The sequence below is a fragment of the Anas acuta genome, chromosome 3 (genome assembly GCF_963932015.1).
Source record: "Anas acuta chromosome 3, bAnaAcu1.1, whole genome shotgun sequence".
Classification (NCBI taxonomy): Eukaryota; Metazoa; Chordata; class Aves; order Anseriformes; family Anatidae; genus Anas; species Anas acuta.
This window is the reverse complement of record NC_088981.1, coordinates 49667571-49689694: the sequence shown is the minus strand read 5'-3', so window position 1 is coordinate 49689694 and position 22124 is coordinate 49667571. Positions and strand designations below refer to the sequence as shown.

The 22124-nt window shown below is 41.4% G+C and overlaps 1 protein-coding gene across 6 annotated transcripts in view; it reads right to left on the bottom strand.

The window, feature by feature from the left end:
* Positions 1–6153: 6153 nt before the first annotated feature.
* The window catches only part of GRM1 (glutamate metabotropic receptor 1), a 188906-nt gene continuing 172935 nt past the window's right edge, over positions 6154–22124 (bottom strand). Inside the window, exons 9-11 of one of the 6 annotated variants that reach the window (XM_068677026.1) lie at positions 21403–21441; positions 20213–20297; positions 9819–9957 (exon numbers count right to left, since the gene is read on the bottom strand). In XM_068677026.1, the coding sequence (XP_068533127.1) occupies positions 20237–20297; positions 21403–21441 (100 nt within the window). In that variant the 3' untranslated portion in view covers positions 9819–9957; positions 20213–20236. Of the gene's footprint in view, positions 9993–20212; positions 20298–21402; positions 21442–22124 lie in introns of all 6 variants that reach the window. The other 5 variants (XM_068677025.1, XM_068677028.1, XM_068677027.1 and 2 more) reach the window with 5 other exon arrangements.

Below are 22124 nucleotides of genomic sequence, written 5' to 3'. Positions count from 1 at the left end.
TAAATAAGTAGGTGGATTGAATGTCATAGATGCATACCACTCCTAAACTCTTATCTGTCTGCACTGGTATCTGTGCCAGCTGCTTCTCCACCTACCTAGAGGCCTTCTGGTTATGGAAACCCACAACTCACAATGATATTTTACTTCTGTAGAGATACACTGTTTACGCCCACCCTTACAATTCAGTAGATAACAGATGCTCTTTCTTGGTACCCGTGACCTGCTTTCTCAGGTTGGAGCAGTCCTTTTCTGAGTGATTTACTGGAAACTGGAAGCCAAATTAGCAAAGACAAAGAATACTTTGCTTGCTTATTGAGTTGGATAGGATTTACCTGTAGCACTGGAAATGGCAACAAGTCCAATCATACTGTGGGAAAGCATTGGAAGTAGAAGGGTGCTGTATGGAGTCCTACACAAGAGTCTGGGACACTAAAGAACAGCAAAACAACCAGCAAGTGGATCAGGCTGCTAAGACTGAAGTGAGTCAGGAGGACATACACTGGCAACATAAGGGTGAATTATTTATAGCTCAATAGGCCCATGACACCTCAGGTCATCAAGTCAGAGAAGCAACATATAGATGGGGTCGTGACTGAGGGGTGGACCTAACCATGAACACTATTGGACAGGTTATTCATGATATTAAAACATGTCCTAGAGCAAGTCCTACGGCGACATGGCACTCTGGAAAGGATCAAGTCAAACAGGATTCATTTCTGAAAAAAATTCATGGACAGCTGGGCCAGACAGCATGGCACTGAGTGGGTATATCACATTCCTTATCATGCACCAGCCTCTGTAAAAATCAAATGATACAGTGGACTGTTACAGCAACTACACTACACTGAGAGCAATGGGTGTGGGGACATTCAAACATTGGGATACACGTTTCAGCAAAAGACACCTGGTTAACTAGTTAACACTAGGGGATCTACCAATTGAGCTGGCCTTACCCAATCAAAACTCTTATGTACTACCCAATCAAAACTCTTATGTACTGTAGAAGGGAAAAAAGTCCCTACAGTGCACATAAATAACATGCCGAGGAAGACAGCTTGATTTATTCCTGCCTCATGCAAAGATAAACCCATCCAGGGGATTGTTTTTGTTAAAGGACCTTGGTGCACTTGGTGGGTAATGCTAAAGGATAGAGAAGTCCAATGTGTACTTCAAGGGGGTTTGATATTGGGTGAGAATAGCCCATGATTTGAATTGTATGAAGTTAAGTGCTACGTAATACTGTATGTCATCACTACTATGGTTGTTATATGCCATACCAACAGTACTGCAGTAAGAATCACCCAGATTAATGAAAAATGAATTTTAACAGAACTGGAAAAGTGCAGCAGTGATGGAACCAGAACTGGCTTCAGCATTCAACAATCCAACACCACATACCTTCTCTCCTGCCCTGAAAGACTGTTATGACAAATGGAGCTCAAAGTCAATTCAACAGACATTTTAGGGGGGTGGCCCATAGACTAGGGGAACGATATGTGTGTGCATATATCAAAAGACAGAAAACATGGTGGTGATTAATTGGGATGTATTGGAAAGTCAAACAAAAAAGGGTCTAGAGCATGATGTAGATGGCACTGAATAAGGGGTGGGTATTGTTCTGGTTTCAGCTGGGATACAGTTAATTTTCTTCATAAGGGCTGGTATGTTCTGCGTTTTGGATTTAGAATAAAAATATTGCTGACAACACACTGATGTTTTAGTTGCTGCAGAGCCATGCTCACACAGAGCCGAGGACTTTTTAGCTCCTTGTGCTGCCCTGCCCACAAGGAGTCTGGGGGTGCACTAGGAGCTGGGAGGGGACAGAACCAGGACAGCCAACCCAGGCTGTCCAGAGGGATATCCCATGCCATGTGGCATCATGCTGAGCAATAAATCTAGGGGGGTTGCCTGGGAGAGGAAGGCATTTCTCAGGGACATGCTGGGTTTCAGTTGGAGGGTGGTGAGCAATTACATTGTGCATCACTTGATTTGTATATTCTTTTATCATTGTCATTATTATTTATTGCTATTATTTGCCCATCCTTTTCTGTTCTGTTAAAGTGTTTTTTTCTCAACCCACGAGTTTTCACCATTTTTTTGATTCTCTCTCTCATCCCACTGGGGGCACTGAGCAAACAGCTGTGTGGTGCTGCATTGCCTGCCATGTTAAACCACAGCAGTTTTGGAGTTGTAGCTCTGGAAATGGCAACCAGTCACTCCTGCTCTCATCCACCATTTGGAATCTCATCCACTGTTTGGAATCTCGTAGCATTTGCCAAAACATGGGCTCAGGGCCAGCCATGGGGCCTGTGGCAGTACCACGCGCCTAGCTGCATGACAACCCGTCTCCATTTTTGCTAATATCCCTTTTGAAAATCTTGTGCAGATAAAAATAGGCCTTGATATTCACTAAAGAGTCTGCTTCTTCTTCCAAGTGATTTACAGACAGGTACTTGCCAAGTGTCTAGTGACTCATTTATTTGGAAAGAAAACCACCACAACAATACAATCTGCAAAACCACGCTTCTCCCACTCTCATGTAAGAAACATTTTCCACAGCCCGCCCAGACCTTGGGCAGGACAGCTATTAGCAACCTGCTTCTCTCTTCTTCCCTACAGAGTGACAAACACAACTCCAGAGTCCAAATTCCCATTGCCATTTGCTGCTGGTAGCCTTTTTGTGAGAAGTGGAGGCAACACACCTTATCCTGGGCCCAGTGACCCAGCTTACCAACAGGAGCTGAAGTCATGTGGGCCTATCTGGTGGAGACTCCAACACACTGTGCTTGACAGGAGGCTGAGACTAAAGCAGAAACATGCTAAGCTGCTTTGCTGCTCCATGGTCCTGGACGATGATCCATTTGCTCAGTGCAAACCTTTTTTAGATGAGCTTTTTTGGCAGCTTGTGAATATTGTGTCCATTTCATCTGACCCCCCCCCCTGCATAGCAGAAGCCTAGCAAGTATACTCTGTGAATTCTTCCTTAGTTTGAAACTTGAAGGAACTTTGCTAAAATCTCCTAGCCATCTGCTGCAGTTGCCCAATTATCTTGACAATTCAGATTTGCTTATTTCTAATTGAAAGCTTTCAGATTTGTGTCTCCCCAGTCCTTGTATTTCATTACGCCTTTTCTTAGTTTAGATTAAGAGAAGTGCGGTTTGAAGGCATGTAACTCTGTTGCCTTTCCACCAGTCACATCACCTGCCATTGAGGCTGGGGTCAAAGGACTTTGGAAATACTATGTAGCACCAGAGTAGTCCTTTTCTTTGTCAGACTAAAGCACATTTAGAACTGTTCTGGAAATCTAGAGCCTAATAAAGCAGCTTTAGCAGGCTAGAGCATCTGGCCTTCTACATATTTTCCCTTAGCACTTCCACCAACTGTTGTTTGCTCATATCTGCTGGAGTCTGTTTACATAGATTTTGCCCAATCTGCTCTTTCTGGTAATGTTCATATCGTTGTATGTTTATGTGGAAAAATTAAAAAAATAATAATAAAAATGAGAGAGAGGGAGAGAGAAAGAGAGAATATGAGCTGAAATATTTATGTGGTCTAAAATGACTTCAACTGAAATGATCCTCATCCATGCTGGAGGCTCAAAGCACAACAATACAAAAACTGAAACTGTTGAAAAAAGTAAGACTTGCTGGGCTCATTACACTAGTCAGGCTGTTTGGAAAGCCCATGCATAAAACAATTAGTACTAACCTCCTATGAGAATACTGCAATTTGAAAATGAAATCATTTGCACAGCATATGTGTAGCTAGTTAGAGACCAGATAACAATTGTTATAATATTTCTTAGATAATCTCAGATGTTACCATCATGGTTATTCCTGCATTCATTGTACTGGGTTTACTCTGGATGTTGATCTAGTGACAGAATGAGTACAATTTAACATTCCTCTAGGTAAGTGAAAAAGGATTAGGCCCATGATTTCAGGCTGTTTTTTAAAATACATATATATTGAGAGGAGGAGAGGAGAGGAGAGGGAGAGGAGAGGAGAGGAGAGGAAGAGGAGAGGGAGAGGAGAGGAGAGGAGAGGAGAGGAGAGGAAGAGGAGAGGAGAGGAGAGGAGGAGAGAGAGGAGAGGAGAGGAGAGGAGAGGAGAGGAGAGGAGAGAGGAGAGGAGAGGAGAGGAGAGGAGAGAGAGGAGAGGAGAGGAGAGGAGAGGAGAGAGAGAGGAGAGGAGAGGAGAGGAAGGAGAGGAGAGGAGAGGAGAGGAGAGGAGAGGAGAGGAGAGGAGAGGAGAGGAGAGGAGAGGAGAGGAGAGAGAGGAGAGGGAGAGGAGAGGAGAGGAGAGGAGAGGAGAGAGGAGAGGAGAGGAGAGGAGAGGAGAGGAGAGGAGGAGGGAAGGAAAGGAAATAGGAAGAAAGGGAGGGAGGGGAAAACTGCAACAAAAACTCCTGCTCCTAATAAAGCAACTTATATTTGAAAAATGTTATATTCTAATGTAGAAGTGTAAGTATATAGTTCTGTTCATTTTCATAGGCATTTCTACAGTAGTTTTTCTCACGGATAATACTCTGTTGTATATTAAAAGTATTAGGACCTTAGCAAGTACAAAGAACTGAAGAGCTGATTCCAATACCAGATCTCTATGTCACATATGGTAATCAGTACTGAATTAGGTTTTAAGAGTTTTAGCATAGACAAGGTGAGATAAAAGCAAGATGAAGCATAAACCAGCAAAACCAAAGATGTGCATCTTCACTATTAGGCTATGTTTCACATATTTTCCAGAAATGCATTGCAGGAAGCATACTTTTTTTGCTAGAAGGAGCAAAGGCTGTGGGACTGGTTGCTGCTTCACCACAGATAATTGCAGTCTGCAGGGGGGCTTCACCCTGTGGGTACTGCAGCCTGTGGCCACCCCCCCAGCCCTCTCTGCTCCTGCCCAGGAACTTCAGCCCAGCACAAGTCTCTGTCCCCAGCCCACACTTGCCTGTGAGTAGGAATAGCGTGCAAGGAGTGTTGTTGGGATCCCATCCTGAGGGATGTCACCTACAGCCCCTGTGATTAAACAGCTACGCAGGAACAGCCTCCCCCAAATGCTGCAGGTGAATACTTATACATGCAGCATGGACAGGATCAGCTGCTGTAAGCTGGCTCCCCCAAACTGCAACTGGTTGCAAGGGTGGTGCTGGCAGCAGACTGGGTGCTCTGGAAGGGAGTGGCTAAATCCACTTGATCATCAGAACCTTTACTAAGAAATAGATTGCCTACTCTTAAATAAATAAAATGGGGGAAAGAAATTAAAGCAAAACAAAGCAAAAAATTCAAAACCTCTATGTGAAGAGACCAAACTTGTTGGCACTTACCGCTGAGTCTAATGTCATTCTCCATACTCCAGCAGTGCAGTAGTCATAGGTGGACTGACTCCTCAGATGTGGGCTTCTGCAAGGCCAGATCCAAAACAGGGAACCTCTACAAAAATGCCTAGTCGCAAGCCTAAAGAGAAAAAGAGCTAGATTTTCTGTTTAGTCAATTGGGCCTAAAAAATCTCAGTTGTGCTCCAGAAAAAGCTTTTATACTCCCATTTTAGCGAGCCCCTAGATGGGGTATATTGCAGTTCAGGGGTCACCAAAATGCCACATTGTGTGTGTTGCAGAGCAGGAAGGAGTCAAGAGTCCCAGTACTTTGCTCTAAACAGTGTCACTAAAGGAGGTACAAGATGTCTGGGATGGGTCAATGCCTATCACTTATAGCTGTCAAAAAAGCATATTCAAGCTTCTCTAATGGGAGCAGACATCACACAGAGTCAAACATACATAGAGGACTTCCAGCAAAGGGCTGATATTTCTCTACGTCCTTGGGAAGCAAAATTTCCTGTCATTTCCCATTGAATTGTCTTCCACAACTTGTCAGCCCAAATGTGTACCTCTGTTGCTCCTGCTTTTTATGAGGAAGCCAAACAGCTGGTTTTGTTGTTGTTTTCTAAACAAAAATCCCCCAACCCTCCACTGTCTCACCTACATGTCATAATCTAATCAATACCTACCTCCATTTGAGCATCCCACCGTCTCTCTCACAGGATGCTGAAAAGCCCTGGAACAATGTATTACTACATTGTAGTAATGAAATTTCTATTCTATACTTTGACTAGACATTTCTATTTTATACTTTGGAAGCAAAAATTAACAATCTTGGCATTCTATTTTTAAATAATAAATAGAAAATATTTATTTTACAGCATTTTCAAGATCATTTTGACAAAAAGGCAGTTTTCATCAAGCATTTGACAGACCAAAAGAAAGAACTTTTACAGAAAGCTTCATAGCTCATACAACTACATACACAAGGTGAGTTCTTGCTCTGTAGATATATTTATGTATGTGTATGTTTCCAGTTTCAACAGTTACAAACTAAAAGCTAATATACTGAATTTCAAGAAAACTCCTACTCATGATATAGTTACATTGCAGTAATAAAATCAGTGCTTAATATGTTCAAAGTAGACAGATATGAAAACCATAATACTTTGCCATGTTACCATCTCCTCACCTATCTGAGCCTTTTATGTTTCTTTTTCTCATATATAACATTTATTCAAAGATTGGCTTCCTATTACTATCCCTGTGCTACTGACAACATATGTTCTTGGAAATAGCACAAGAAATCTTATACTAAGATTGTAAGAAGACAGAATTCATTGCCAGTGCAGTGATCAGCAAAGAAAATACAGCATTCTTCTCATTGTTTTCATAAGTAATGTGCATTAAATAAAAATAAATAAAATAAAATAAAATAAAATAAAATAAAATAAAATAAAATAAAATAAAATAAAATAAAATAAAATAAAATAAAATAAAAAAGAAACAACAATAACACACACACAGAGACACACAAAAAAATAATCCCCCTAAAAGCTCCAAGCAGACAAAAATCAACCAGCTGACCCTCAGGTGTCTATAGTTCATAATAAAGTAGAGACATCAATCTACTGACAAAGACATAACTGTGCCTTTGGGCAAAGTCAATTCATACTTTCCACATAGGGTTGATGACAGCAAATGGCCACTAGTCATATTGAAAGGAGCAAACACTGTGAAAAGAGGATGAGGAAAAAAAGAATCCATCCCATTTTGAGAATCAGCCAAATCCAGTACCACTATTATACTAGGTCAAAGTAAAGAGATTTGGATTTTAAGAGAAGAATTGAAGACTGGCAGCAGGACTTATTAAAATTCAAGTGAAAAGAAAGAAAAAGAGTAGAAATATGATGAATTTAGGGAAAAAAGGTTGGAATACTTACAATAAACATGTTTTAAAATATTCCTTTAAAATATCTTTGGAAGTAAATTATAGAATTATGGAACATATACTCAGGTAAATTCAAGATCACAAAGTTCATAGCAGCTAAAATTCTGTCCTGAATATATTTAATATGTACATTTATAAATTGGGTAATAATAATTATGATTAAATTCAAGCTGCAGCAGTTAGATCCAGACTTTGAACATGCCAACCATTAGGGAACTTTGGATTAGGTCCATCTCTAGGAAAATATATGAAGGATAGAGAAGGAGGAACGAATGGCAGAGTACAGCTCCCTCAAAGTCACCTTTAAGATACAAGATTGTATATTAAATAGAAGTGAACATGTATAGAAAGAGCACAAAGCTGAACACAACAGATTAAAAGAATGATTTAGAACAAACCCTGGGAATTTATGCACACATTAAGCACCGATGAAAGTTCCTGTCCAGACATGATTTAATTTTTAATTATCTGAAGCAACAAAAATATTTTAAGTACTTTTCCTTTCTCACCTTTATAGACTTATACTGTTAAGTGCAAGATTCCTAAAACAGACTTTTTGCTTTTTCTTTTTTTCCTTTGTTAACCACACTTGCTACAAACACATAAAGTAACAAGTTCTCAATGCACTGGTTATAAATACTGTAGGTCTACTTCATAAAATATCTGCAAAATAAAGCACCCTATTATAAGGGTAACAACTGTCTCAGCTTGTATATGAAAAAAATGTGTTAGCACAGCATACAAACCTCCAAATATCTATTGAATATTTGTAACAATGAGATATAAAACATGATTGAAACATAAAAATATTCATAGTATATTTATAAGACAATCTTCCAGTGGTAGTTATTGGACATTACGTTTCACACATACTGTACACACGCATACAGAGACACATACGCTCACTCTTGCTTCAAGACTGACTCTATAGCCCCCAATGAAGAATGGCCTTTCTTTCAGAATAATAGTTTTTGCTCTAAGTATACAGCTATTTTCCAATGCATTTGATTCCAAAGTAACACAAAGGAATGATGTACTCACATGGCAAATATGATGTATTATGAAAAGTTAGTCAATAAATATTGTTCTGCTACAGTAAATGTTGTGTAACAGTTTAGCCAACATGGTTCGCAATTGTATACAAAAGGGCAGTTTTTCTAAGTCCTTATCATATTACAAGTACTACAGCAAGGGCTTTCATCAGAAACCTCTCAAGTGTTGGTGATATTCCTCCCTTTGTTCACAATCAGCCTTAAAAAAAAAAAGCCCAAATCCCCCAAAAAGCAGCCTAGAATGAAGAATAAATTGTTCCAACAAATGTCTTTAAGAGCCATGTGCTTTCACATTATCTCAGCTTCCCTCTCCCTAACACGTTATGCATGCATACCACCTGCAGAAATCAGAAAAAGATGATGTATGCATATATGTGTTGTATACAAGGAGCTTTTTTCCTCCTCTCCGCACTCCGCCCTTCCAGCTCCTGGACCAACTGGTGCTGTAGCAGGAAGGCTGCAGTCATGAGATGCACTAGGGACTTCTCCCAGGTCACAATTCCCAGAGTCCTATTCAAGCATTGTCAAGAGAGGGTGTGTCTAAGTGTGATTTTTTTTTTCCCAATGTATTTATTAATTTTTTGCTATAGAAGTTGTCTTTTGGGTTTGTGCTTTGTTATTTCCTGTCATTTTCTCAAAGTACAGTATTTTTAACAGCTAGAGAATTTTGAGCCCTCAGAATGGATTTTTTTTTCTTTATTTATTCTTTAAGTGCAGGATAAAGTTTTTGCCCTGTCATATGTGACTTTGCTCTCCTCTCCCTCCACTGCCTCCGGGGAATACATCTCCCCAGGACCTAACAGCAGGCAGCTGCCAACATCCTTCCCATCACGTCTCTCGCAGTGTCTGTGCTCTACAGGGTGGACGAGCTTTGCTTATAATCCCTCAGGATGACAGAGGCATAGGTCATGTCTGGGGGGGTGCAGAGCACCGACTCTGACACGGGGGAGCTGGGCACGGAGCTGCCCGAAGCCACCGAATCCCGGAAAGGGGACGGGGGCGTCAGCGCCGGTGAGTCTTCCAGGGTGAGCTTGCTGGTGGCCGGCTCCTCCTCCTCCTCGTCCTCTGGGTTCTTCTCATAAACATATCCCTGAATGAGCTTCAGCTTCTCACTTTCTGCTTCCTCAGACGGGGGAGACAGGGGCTCCCCACTGAAGGAGGATGCCTGGAGAGGTGGCAGGGGCGGCTGCTGAGGAGGCCGCACGCCATTCCCTGAGCCAGGCGTGGGGAGCATGGCGTTGAAGTCGGGGATGCCAGTGGCCAACTTGTTGACCACCCCTTGCAGCTGCTCCATGAGAGATCGAGGCTGCAGGGGCAGGGTCTTGGGGGACTGGTCGGGCAAGAAGAGGTGGGTCTCCTCCGCCGAGGCCTGCAGTGGGGGTGTCGTTGCCACCCGCCTGTGCACCACCATTGAGGGGCTGCCTGGTTGGTTGAGGCGGACGGGCTCTCTCTCTTCTTCCTCCACCACATTGTACAGAGTCTTGCTACTCATATCGGTAAAAGTCAGGCTCTTGGTTTGGCCGTGGTAGCTTTTAGTGAGGGGTTTGATCACGGCTGTCTGATTGCACCCTGTCTCCTGGCTCTTCACATGCACTGAGAGTCTGTGCCACATGTGCTCGCCCTTGGGAGCTTGTCTTCCACCTGGTTCAGACCATGACACAGACTTTCCATTAGAACTATGAATAAAATAAAGATGGGTTTATTTGCATTTACATTACACAGACATGGGCAATATAGCAAACAAGCCTACATAAATCCCAATTGTTTTGCCTCTTTAACATGCTCCCCAACCCCCGCCCCCTCCCAGTTCTTCATATCCTCCCAGAAATACTACAGAAGGAAACAACAGCATCTTTTAACAGCAGCAGTTACAGCAATTTTCATCCAAAGGAAATTACTCCACAATGGTTATGTGCCCCATGGCCATCCTGGAAAGCCCAGCCTATGGAAAGGGCTCTGGGGAAGACTGGCTGTGGTTTTGAGGACCCTTAGCCTTTTCATTTTTTATCTAGGTTTGCTGACTGCACCTTGCAGGGGAAAGAGAAAAAGAAAAATAACATCACAGGAAGAGCTTTAATTAAGCCTGATTTACAGCTTATAGGAAACATTTTCAAACTGCTGAAAGATAAACATCCCACAGCCTTAGCCTTTGGCACCCTATATAGCAGGAGGAAGCATTAATAACCCCTCTTTTTATTCCCTACTCCCCGCCACACTTGGGAACACATTAGCTATCACAGAAATGACAGGCACTCACCAGGGCCTCCTTCAGGTAGAAGGCAAAAGCATGCCCAGTTCCTCCGCCTGCCCATCCCATGTGTCAGCCCTTTTTCACCTTCCCATGTCCAAATAAAGCCCAAGACAATGCCCCCTACTTAGGGACGTGCTGACACTGCAGGGACCCCTTGCTGGCAGTCAGGACAGACAGAACACAGTTATTGCCCAGTGACCACTATTTACAAACCAGGATAAAATGTTGGGACTGAAAACAGTCGGTTTGTGTGGGCAGTGGGAGGAACATGCAGCAACACGATCACAGTGAGTCGAACCCTCTGACTCCTCATGTGGGCTAGATCCCAGTGTTTGGATGTTTGGCTGAGGGGAAACTGAAGGGTCAGATCCGTAGCTGAGGAGTGACAGTGTTTTTACAGCTCCCTTGGCCTTGCAAAGAGCAGCACTCAAAACAGTGATACCTCATTAGCAGCTGGTGGAACGGGGAGCTGAGCTTCAGAGGACCAAGCAATTGTTTAATTGCAGGTCAGGCAGTGGAGATTATTCATAAATTACAATATGCATCACCTGGGTGGAAACCAAAGACTAGAGAGAAATTCTGAGATTATGTGTATGAAGCAGCCTTATCTCAGGGTTTCATCCCTCAGGGGGCAGAAGTAAACAAAGGATTAAAATTCAGGCCCTGTGATTGCAGTGCAGGTGGGAGGCAGGGGTGGGAGGCTGGCACAGCAGTGCTGCCTCGTGGTGCTGCACACACCAGGGGAGATCACTTCCCTTACATACAGCCTGCAATATTTTTCTGAGTATTTTGCTTTTTCTTGCACTTCTCTTTCTCAGGGAGTAAATAATTACCGGTTGAATTTTGTGAAAATATTGTTGGCTAACTTTGTCGTAACTGGGAGAAATTGGTACAACACAGATAATGAAAAACTGGCAAAGGGGAAAGAAATGTACATAATAACATGGCACTTTTCTGCTTAGCAGTAAATATTCCTAGAGAAAAAGAGAATTTGTGCAGGATCCAAGCAGTGAGGTTCATCTCCAACTCCAGACTCTGGACCTATGACTCATTATCTTGGTAGGAACTGGTTCACCAGAAGAGGCCAATCTAAAAAATTCATAACTCCCCCAAGCACGTAGCTGCTAGGACCTGGAGATGTTTGGATTTAGAGCTTTAACATGGAGAAAAACAAAGTAGATGAGTTCCCAACTGGCTAGAATGAAACCTCTTTATAGTTATTAATGAAAAGATAAGAATGAAGGTTTAGAAGCACACATTTTTGATCAAAATGAGGTCTGATACGACAATTTTTTGAAGTGCTATAGAGATAAGCAAATGACTATAGCTGTTGGGTGTGAAAGATTTTTAAAGTAATGTTTTAAAATATAGAGATTTGCAAACTCTTCACACAGAAACATTTTGTCTGCTTTGAGTTCAAAACAAGTCTGTTCTTGTAGAGAGGAAAATAAGTCAACCGCTCTCATTGTATTTTTGCTGATGCTATTGCTTACAAGTACTGCAAAAGGCTTTTCTGGAAAAACATGATGATTATCTGCTGTCTCTTATGCTAAGTCCACTTCTGCATCATTTACTTCTTCATATCTAGCTCTGGTGCATCATCACACTTTCGAATCCCTCCTCACACCATCTGTTTAGTATCTATCTTACTTTGTTCCCAAGATCTTGTATTTTACATCAAAGGCAAGCGCTGTTATTTTAAGGAGCTCACTACCTCTGCCTTCAGATCTTCCTCCTATTCAGTTCATTTTCCTCCCCCTCACTCTCAAATCCTGCTCTCCTGACTTCTTTCTTCTGTAGCACTCTCCATAACATACTTAATTGAGCCCAAGTCAACAGCCGTACTTAAATCAAACTGTGCTGGGACTACAATACCCACCCGTGAACAAACCACTTAATCAGGTTTCATCTGTTACCAACTTGCTCTACAGGGAAAGCTGGTGCTGCTGGCACCTTGCCTCCACCTGCCAGGCCTCCAATAGCCTTGTGACAAATAGCTTTAGAGCCGCAGTGGCTCTTCACGGGGTCATTCAGGTGATTTCCACCAGGAAAACCTCTTTCTGTTATGACTCTCCTCAGTCTTTTGTTCTGGCTCTTTCCCTCAACTTACTCTGCTTGCTGTGTCTGTGCACCATGAGCCTGTCAATGAGTTGTATTTGAGATGGAGTCAGGAGATTGTCATGGCAGTACCTGGGCTCTATCTTGCTGGGCAGCAGGCAGGCAGTCATGCAGTTGGTGCATTTAGGCAGAATTAACAATTAACATACAAGAAAAAAAAAAGCCTGCTATCCTGAAACAAAGACTAGTCACCCTGAATGGTATTAATTGACACTTAGGCAAAAAGTAAAGATGGGGCTGGAAAAGCTCTGACCAGAAGTGAATATTGGCTGGACATGAATCAGCTCACATGTGCAAAGCAATGTGGCAGTCCTAACTGCATGGTCACCATTTGCTAAGTGATCATCACACTTTTTTTGAAGTCTGCACCAATGGGAGAAGGTTAAAATCAAAATTATCTTTCATAATGGGGGAAAGGATTCTTTTCAACACAAAGGACAGTGTCATGGCATATAGGAAACATGATACTCTCTGCTCAGTGAAAACTGGTGTCTTCTTGCTTTTGTCAATAAGAGATGCCTATGCAGGTATTTATTTGCCTTTCCTAACTTTCTCTCTCCATTATAAAATTTCCTACAGAGTTTAGACTTCACACACAGTGCTTGGCAGTGAACTTCTTGGAGTCTCAAGTGACATTAAGGTTTATAGTCATGTTTATCCAGCATAACTATTTCTTCATATCTTTGTATCTAGCCTAGATGTCTAGATAGGCCCTTGGATACCCTTTTAACACATAAGATGGGTTTGGTTTCACTAGGCAGCAACATATATGGATTTTCGCTGCAGTTTCTGAACTTTCTTCACAGCTTTGTCTAGAGCTTTTGTATTTTAGGGGAATAGGCACAAGTACATTACTGGTGTGAGTTTGTGTTATGTGTGTGAGTTCCATCAGCAAATCTATTGTTATTTTTCCTCAGTAATTCAAAGTGCTATTTTTAATAAATGTACCAATTTTTACAATGTTTTCACTGCACGACTCTGGGCTAGTCACTTTCACATATTTCCAGCTGATGATTATAGACACTAAACAAGCCAGAAAACAATTTCAAACCTTAATAGTTACTTACAGAAAGTCTTTAAAAGAAATGATGTGCCCAAATCTGAAACAGCAATCCAAAATATCCCTGCCCAGCCATTCCTCAGCTGAGGACATGCCTACAGCTTTTTAGGTGGTTCACTGTTTTTTGTTAAGGGTCTCCATATGCCCAAAATCTTGCTCCTGCTTGTGACCAGGACTGCCTCAGTCTGAAGTTCCATCACAGTCAAAGACGAGAGTCCTGCCCCTGATAGTGTCTAGGGTATTCGACCTTGTTGGCTTCCTTGGAGTGAAACCTGGGAACCCTGCAACAGTTAGTTCTTCCTCATACAGCATGGTCCTGAAGATGTCTTAGTTCAGACATTGGATGGCAAAGGTTTCTTCATATTTTAGAGACCGAATGTTCCTGAGGTAGAAGATGGTTGGCCCGTCTCCAAATACCAGTGGTATATAGTAAACTAGTCTGTACAACTCTCTGATCCTATTACATTTTGCCAGTGAAGTTATAGCCTGAGACCCAGAGCATAAAGAATTTGGTGAACTTTCCATCCCCTGTGCTTGAACCTTTGTCCTTTTTGCCTTGATTTTTTTGTGCATAAATATCCTTAAATGACACCATAAGGAAGAGTTAAACAGTGATATTCCCAGGTTGCTTCAATGAGGTTAGCTTTAGGAACCTATATGATATTGAGAAATGGCTCCTCATCTGATGTAGTGTTTGTCACTGCCAGAGTGAAACAGCTGGGGATGCAGTTAGGCATAGTGCTTGAGGATGAAAAAGAAGGGACATTTCAGGAAATGCTAGATTTAATTCCTTGTTTCCTTTTGAGATACAAGAGCTTTGTTTGGTTACCTTTAGAGGGCAAATATATAGAATTGTTTGTTTGTTTGTTTGTTTGTTTCTTAAGCAGCAGTGGCAATCAATCAGCAGAAAAGATTACAGAAGAAAGAAGTTCCCTTTCTTTCATTGTCAGACTGATGTTTTGGTCAAACCTACCTCCTCATAATCACTATAGTAACTGTTTGAAATGCCACTGCTGGTAGGAGGCATTGGGATAACCTAGTGTGAAACTAAAATTTTAGGAATGAACAATAAATGCAAGGGGCTGTCAATTTTGTAAACAAAAATTAGGTCCAAACCAAACCCTAAACTATCTGATCAGCAACCAGATAAGGCCAGTGTCAAGTGCTGCCCAGTCAACAAATGATGCTCTCCCCTTCACAGATTACCCTCCTAGGCAGGGGAATTTCTGCACTGCCTACAGAAAGGCAAGTAGCCATTGACAAGCTTTCTTCAACTCTGCAGCCATGTAAGCAGCAGTAATGAGCCCAAGCAGAGCTCTGTCCCACTGCAGCCTCACCGCTCCCAGGACCCAAGCTAAATAGTTTAAGATTTAAGGCTAGTACCTGCACTGCAGCACACTGCAGTGTTTCGCTTCTGTCTCCAAGGTCTCCTCCATCATAGTATCCACTGCAGTAAGGCCGCTGTGGCATGAAATTTGACTTAGGGAGTGAACTGGCTTTCATCCAGCTTAGGGATATCTCCCTGTGCTAAGGAGGACCCTCTCCTTCGGGCCTTTAAGCCAGTGGGAGCAGCCAGCCCCGCCACTCGTTAGCAGAGCAGGGCATGTTGGTTAACATGTTCCTGCAAGCCTGATTTTTAAAAGCATTCCTTCCAAGGGCTTATCTTTTTTACTAACCCAGGTTTAACCTCTCTGTGGCTCACCCTAGAGTGAGGGGCCCATCACCCTCCCACCACACTCTGGGCATACACAGTCTAAGCATACACAATCTGGTGTATGCTCAGGATTTTTGCTGATAAATATCACTTTTTATCACCTAAAAAAAATAATAATAATCACAAAACAACTTCAGTGTTAGTCCATCTACAATGCAATCTCTGCTTCAGTGATAAGAGGATCTTACAACAGTTCTCACAGCGTGACTCCAACTCTTTCTGTGGTGCTGTATAATTAGAGCAAAGTTTAACCTCCCACTGGTGTTTCTGGAAATTCAGATTACTGAACTAACTTTTCTGTGTCGTTCCCCTCCCTTCCTTCAGGACAAAACAAATTGCTTGCCTTGCACATGGGACACAACGTTCTATGTAAATTAGAGAGCTATTTTAAATGTACCATGGAAGCAGCTACACAAAAAACAGGTATACACAAACTGCAGGAAAACATAACGCTGTCCCACTATACCACAGGGGCAGAGCCTGATGAGACCTGGTGTTGCAGTGGGTGAGCACAAGCCCAGAGCCACCTTTCTAATCCTCTGCCTTGCCACAGGCTTGTGTCAAGTAAATCTAACCTAGTTATTCCTTGTTACTCCACTGCAAGAGGTAAATGTTACTTTCATAATAACATTTCAGAGAATAATTTCAGAGAATAATTCACTGATAATACCAGCAAATGTAATTATAATTGCTAGTATTAATTTTTAGTCTCATCTGAAAATGCAGAAGCTATGTCACACTTCAGTCATCTATCTAATTATTAAAGACAAAACTTTTGGTTCAACAGTATGTTTTGCTACACAGAAATGATTAAAAATAAGTTACTGCAAATAATTTGGAGAAATATATCTGCAGAACTTGCAAAGTACTCCTGATCTGATAGCTATGACATTATTAAAATGTCCCCAAATTGCAAAGCAGGTTGCAGCTTGCAAACTGTTCATTAAGTATTTTGAGAAGAATAACAAGTAGCTACTAAATAAATATGTGTTGCTTGGAGAAAACAACTTATTATAACAGATAATACAAAGTTCAGGATAATGAACAGTTTGTCCTAAACAGCAGGCAAATTCTTCCAGTGTTCAAGAAATGAAGATCAAAAACCTGCAAATCAAAATGAATTTAAAAAAGTAATCTTATTATTGAAAAAAATAATAATAATGAAATCTGTTTATTTTGTTGTTAATGATAATTTAAAAAACAGCCAATATTCAGAATGAGTACATCCTACAGGATGACCATTGTATTGTTTTAAGGTTTTCAAAGTTAGTGCACAAGAAATGCGTGGTGTAAATCATCACAGATTCTCTGTGGAACCTCTATCAATGGAGAAGCACATTTGTATTACCTGAAGATGTGCCTCATGCTGCACACTTGAATAAATGTATACAGCAGTGTAGTCATTGACAATACCTTAACTGAAACATTTTTTTTTCAGATAGGCTTGAAAAGGAACACAGCTAATGCAACCTGAAAACTGAAAATTACAATGTGTTGAGCAAAGGAACCTGGAAAGCTGAGGAACACGGGAAGAAAATGATAGAATTAAATTAATTTAGGAAAAGCGTAGGCAGCAATAACTAAGACAAAATAGGCTGTAGAACTATAAAGCTATAAAGATCAACAACCTTCAAATACATTATTTTAAAAGAAGTATTGCAGAAAAAAGATCTAGAGCTGCTGTTGGATCAGAAATTAATGGGTTTCGTATACAAACAAGCCACAAAATAGTTGACAAATTTTGTGTTCCCCACTCAAAAGCACCATACCATGGTACAGAGATTCCTTTAGGAATGTGTAGGGAAGACCTTTCCTATAAATGCAGATTAATATTAATTAAGATTATGGTAGATTTTTCCTTGCTTTCTTTAATTCCTCTGTGGTTCTGTGGACACCACATTTTTAACCAGAAAGATATTGGCAAATGGGATGCCATATAGAGAACAGCAATAAAAAGCCCCATCGGGAACAGAGAAAATTCATGAGAGAAAGCTGAACTAACTGAATACGTTCAGTCTGATGAAAGAGCTCAGTAACAGATTTCAAACATCTGAACGGCATTAACACGGAGAATGGAAGATATTCCACATAATGAGTAGATGCACAGCTGAGAACCCTAGGTGAAGTTACAAAAGGGAAAATTATTCTGAAAATCCAGAATATTTCCTAGCCAATAGCTGTATCATGACAGGAATAAATTCCTAATGGTTGCTCTGGATATTTGTTGCCAAAAAGTGTGCAGCAGTTTTATAGCAGTAAATGAGGTCTTTCTTCACCATAACTTGGCAGATTCTCTGGTATATTTGTGAATAAAATAAACTCCCATCAGTTTAAACAGCACTCAAAGAGACACCAGACTTGTTGTAACATGCTGCTGGTGGGAGGGCCAGCGTTTCGAATGCAGCCTTAACCCAGTTGCCACAGGAAGCTTAGTCATGAGGCACCCCGTTTTTAATAGATCTAGCTCTAATATGCTGCAGGAGATAAACCAGCGAGCAAGGGCTGTGGCTTTTCTGGGTGTATCTGGACATTTCCATGGCAACGAACGTGCAGCTTCAGGAGAAAAGAGCCCTGAAGCTCAAAGCTGATGTTTCTGAGTTTATTAAGATGACAATCAGTTTTTATTATTCTATATTTTCATGGCTCTGCATTTTTGGCCATCTCCGGGATCACACGGAAAATGGAGATCAATGTTAGCACAACAACTAATGCTAAGTATTGCGTACATCAAACACAAAAGAGTTTGGGGCCCCTCCAGCTATCTGCCTGTAACTGGAAGGTGAGGGAAAACGTAACAGCCTTGGTGATTTCTAGCATGTTGGGGCAGCAAAGTGAGGCTTCCCCGGCGAAATCCAGACTGGCTGACTGCTGCGGTTTTACTGGCTGAGGCCTGGGCATGAGGCCAGGAGGTGGTGATGGACATCCAGTGAGATGGCGGATGCCTGACTTTGTGCAGCTCAGCCTGGCCGCCAGGCCATGGGTTGCCAGAGGAGGATGCTCCTTCCCCTGGCTGCAGTGCAGCACTGCTGGGCCTCTGAAAGCACTGATTCTGCTGGAGGGAGAGGGGAGCCTGAGGGGCAGGGGAGGCGGAAGAAGCCAAAATAGCAAGCTTCATGCTCAGGAGGTCTGAAAAGCTCAGCTGCTTTTTAAAGCCTTTCTTATCTGTGCTGCTGCCACAAGTGTTTGAAGTCCCATGGACTGCTTGGCATTGCACCAGAGGTGCTTCTCAGGAGATCATGTGAATGAGGATTTTTTTTTTTTACAAACTTAAAAGAAAAAAAAAAGAAATCCCAAGCACTGTCATGCAAAGAGCATGAGCTTCAGCCTTCCCCATGCTCAGGAATTTTATTCTTTGTATCCATGCTTTTTGAATATAATCTGTTGTTGCATTTGCCTTTCTTTGATTCCTAATGGTCAGATTCCCATTTCATCACCCATTTCTGTCTCCAGATATACAGTTGGCAATCTGTGCCCTTCAAATCTGCAGCATTAGCTCTACACAAGAAAAGAAGGAAGCATTGTTAGACAGAAGTTAATAACAAAATGTTTGTACTTCTCCTTACACTGGCTTTGCAAAATTTTTGTTTCAGGGAGGCAAATCTGGTTGCTGCCCAGGCCCTGCATAACCATCACTGCTGCAACAAGTCTATGATGTAGACTAACTCTATTTCTTCTGATCTGCGAGTCAGAGGGGCAGATTTGGTTGAATTAACATCACTGCTACCTGCCCACAAGTTGCACAGCCTGTGCATTCCAGAGGCTGGAATGTTTTGTGGCTGATTATAGGAGCTGAATGGCAGCTTGGGCTGCACAGGGACTGTGCTGCTCAAAATGCTGGGTAAGTGCCTCAGAGGCAGATTTCCACCTCATCACCACACAACCTTCCCTGGGGCAGGGAGCAGGACTGCTTCACATCTGCAGTTTATCAGATGGAAAAGATCATAAATCTGTCCTGGAAAAAAAGGAGGCAAGGCCTTTCCGTTTCTGCAAGAGCAAGCATGTTTTCTCCACTGAGTTTGTGTATGCTTAAGAGAAGGCAGTATTTGCACTTTTATTTTTGAACAGCTGAACTTTGTTCCTGTTCACTGAATGGAGAATATTCACAAGCTGTACGTCTTTCAAGAACTGTAACAGTAAAATTTTCTCTGCTATTCTTTAGAGATATGCTAGGGCAGCTCTTTGTTCCTGTGTCAGATTCTGCAGTTTTTATTTACTGCACATCATTTCCCTACTCAGTGAATGCCACCAAACCAGCGTTTTCTGTGTTCCCTCTGCTGGCTTTGGAGCAGCAGTTCACTAACGAGAGCAGTTAGTGAGAGCTGTGCACAGCAAAGGTATCTTGCTATGAAACAGCCACTGGATTTTTGTTTAAAGCACGCAGAATAATGTCATCTCCATGCAAAACTGTAAAGAAAAAAAAAAAGTTGGCTAAATGGAAAAAAGAAGATACAATTAGTACAAAAAAGGATGTATTTGCAAAGTTGCAAGCATTTACAAATAAAAGTGAAGGCTTTTTTTTTTCTTTTCTTTTTTTTTTTTTTTTCTTTTAAGTAAAAGCTGCAAAAAAAATGTTGAGTGTCCTCTTCATCACATCTGGACAATCAGATTAAGGCATTGTGTGAAACAGGGGACATAAGCAAATTTCCCATCTTTAATGGCATGCACCACATTTGTCCCATCATTAGACATGATAAACCAATGAGAAAGAGAAAGCAAGGGGTAAAACCACTCTTTGTCATGCAGCTTCTCTTACACATTCACTGCAGTGTGGGATTTTTCAAAGCTGCACATGTGCCGACGGACACTGGCTGGTGGGCGAGAACTCTGGCTGCCTCTTCCTGAAGATTGAAAAGAAAAAGACACCCAGTGAGTGGTTATACACATGTGCACACATGGTGGTTTTACCACTCAATAGGGTGCCTGTCCCTGACCTACGTCTAAGGCTCACTGTGGTCCTTCCCGTATTTTTTCTTCTTCCTTGGGCCAGTCACCTCAACCTCCATATAGGTTTCTCCTTGGCTCCAGCATGGTATTGTGTAAAATGGGTTCTCATGGTGGTTGACCCCATTTTGTCTGCTGAGCCCTGATGCACTTTATGCCCAGATGGCAAGGGCTGCTGTGCACTCAGCTGTCAGTGGGAATTCTCCCCTGGTATTCTCAACACAGGGTTAAATGATGAAAAAGGACCATCTGCATTTCTCATCTTATCTACAAAAGCATCAACAAATTTTTTGTTGGTGTAGTTTTTAATATATACAGCTCCTGATTTTTCTCTGTGTCTCTTATTCCCACAATATGGTTTTCTAACTGTTTGGATTTTTTTGTTTGTTTGTTTTGTTTGGTTTTGTTTTGTTTAGCTCTAGTTAAACCTAGTCACTAGGTTTCATTATATGTGATTTCATCGTATGTTTCTTTTTTCCTATTGACACATTGGCCTTTTTGAGGTAGACGTGAAATGAAGTCTCCCAGCCACTCTATTTCTGAAGATAATTCTAAAAAGGATTGCAGATTTCAGTTTTGGACATTAATGTAAGACAATTTCCACTATATTTTCTCCTCTCCCTTGCCCTATAAAGCGGATGCAAGCTCTCATTTATGTTCCCCAGTATCAATAAAAATATATTAACACGCGCGTGCTTTAACAAAAATGTCAGGTATTTTTGCACATGAAATGTGTCAATGAATTTCTGAAAAAGAAAAAAAAAAAAGTTGTCATTGTATTGCAAATAAAATGCAAATAAAACTCAGCATTTCTCCCCATCAAACAAATAATCATTGTGCATGCTTGCCAGACTTCTGTTTACCTCAAAACAACAGATTCATGGATGGTATGTGCACGTACTACATACTCAGTACAGCTGCCAATAAGCCAAAAAAGCCATTCTTTTCACCACATACTAAAGCACAGGAGCACAGCGTGATGTACACAGAATACATGCATACCCATTTTGGAGAGGTAGATGCCTTGAGATGACTTCTGAACTATTATGAATAAAACACAAATAAGACATACTGCTGAGCAATTTTGTAAACCTACTCACTTTGAAGCTTCTAGAATAATTAAATTCTTTACCAGGAGTAATGACATCTCTGAGATTTAACAGTTTAAAGGAGATACTAATTAGGAACTTATCTACTGTACTCTCTCCTACATCCTATTGAAGTTACAGAGATTATTAAATTTCTGATTAAACAGAACATCCAACATAACTACAGACCTTTGCTTTTCTTCACCTATTGACAGAACAAGAGCTTCCTACTTTCTGTGGTTGGTTTGTAAAAAGTTGAAATTAGTAGTTTATTCAATCACAGGAGATAATTTTACAAAACATGTAGCAAGATGAGATTGATTATCCAAGAGAAAAATACGATTCTGAACATATTTCACATATACACACATGCCGTATGCACAACAGAGGGCACACAGCCACAGACAACCTTGCTCAAGGACCTTGGAAAAGGTGGAAAACTTCTGTTTCAGAGTACTTCTCTGAACCTGGGTCTTTGTGAGGCAACATGCTTTACCAGTCACTGTTCTTCAGCTAGTGCCATATGCTGCCACTTCTGGCTTCTTTAGCTGCATTCCTTGTTTCCCACCCTGTACTTTTTATGCAGATACATCCCCAGAGTGAGCCCAGAGCATTTTGTTCTCCAAGCTCTGGGCT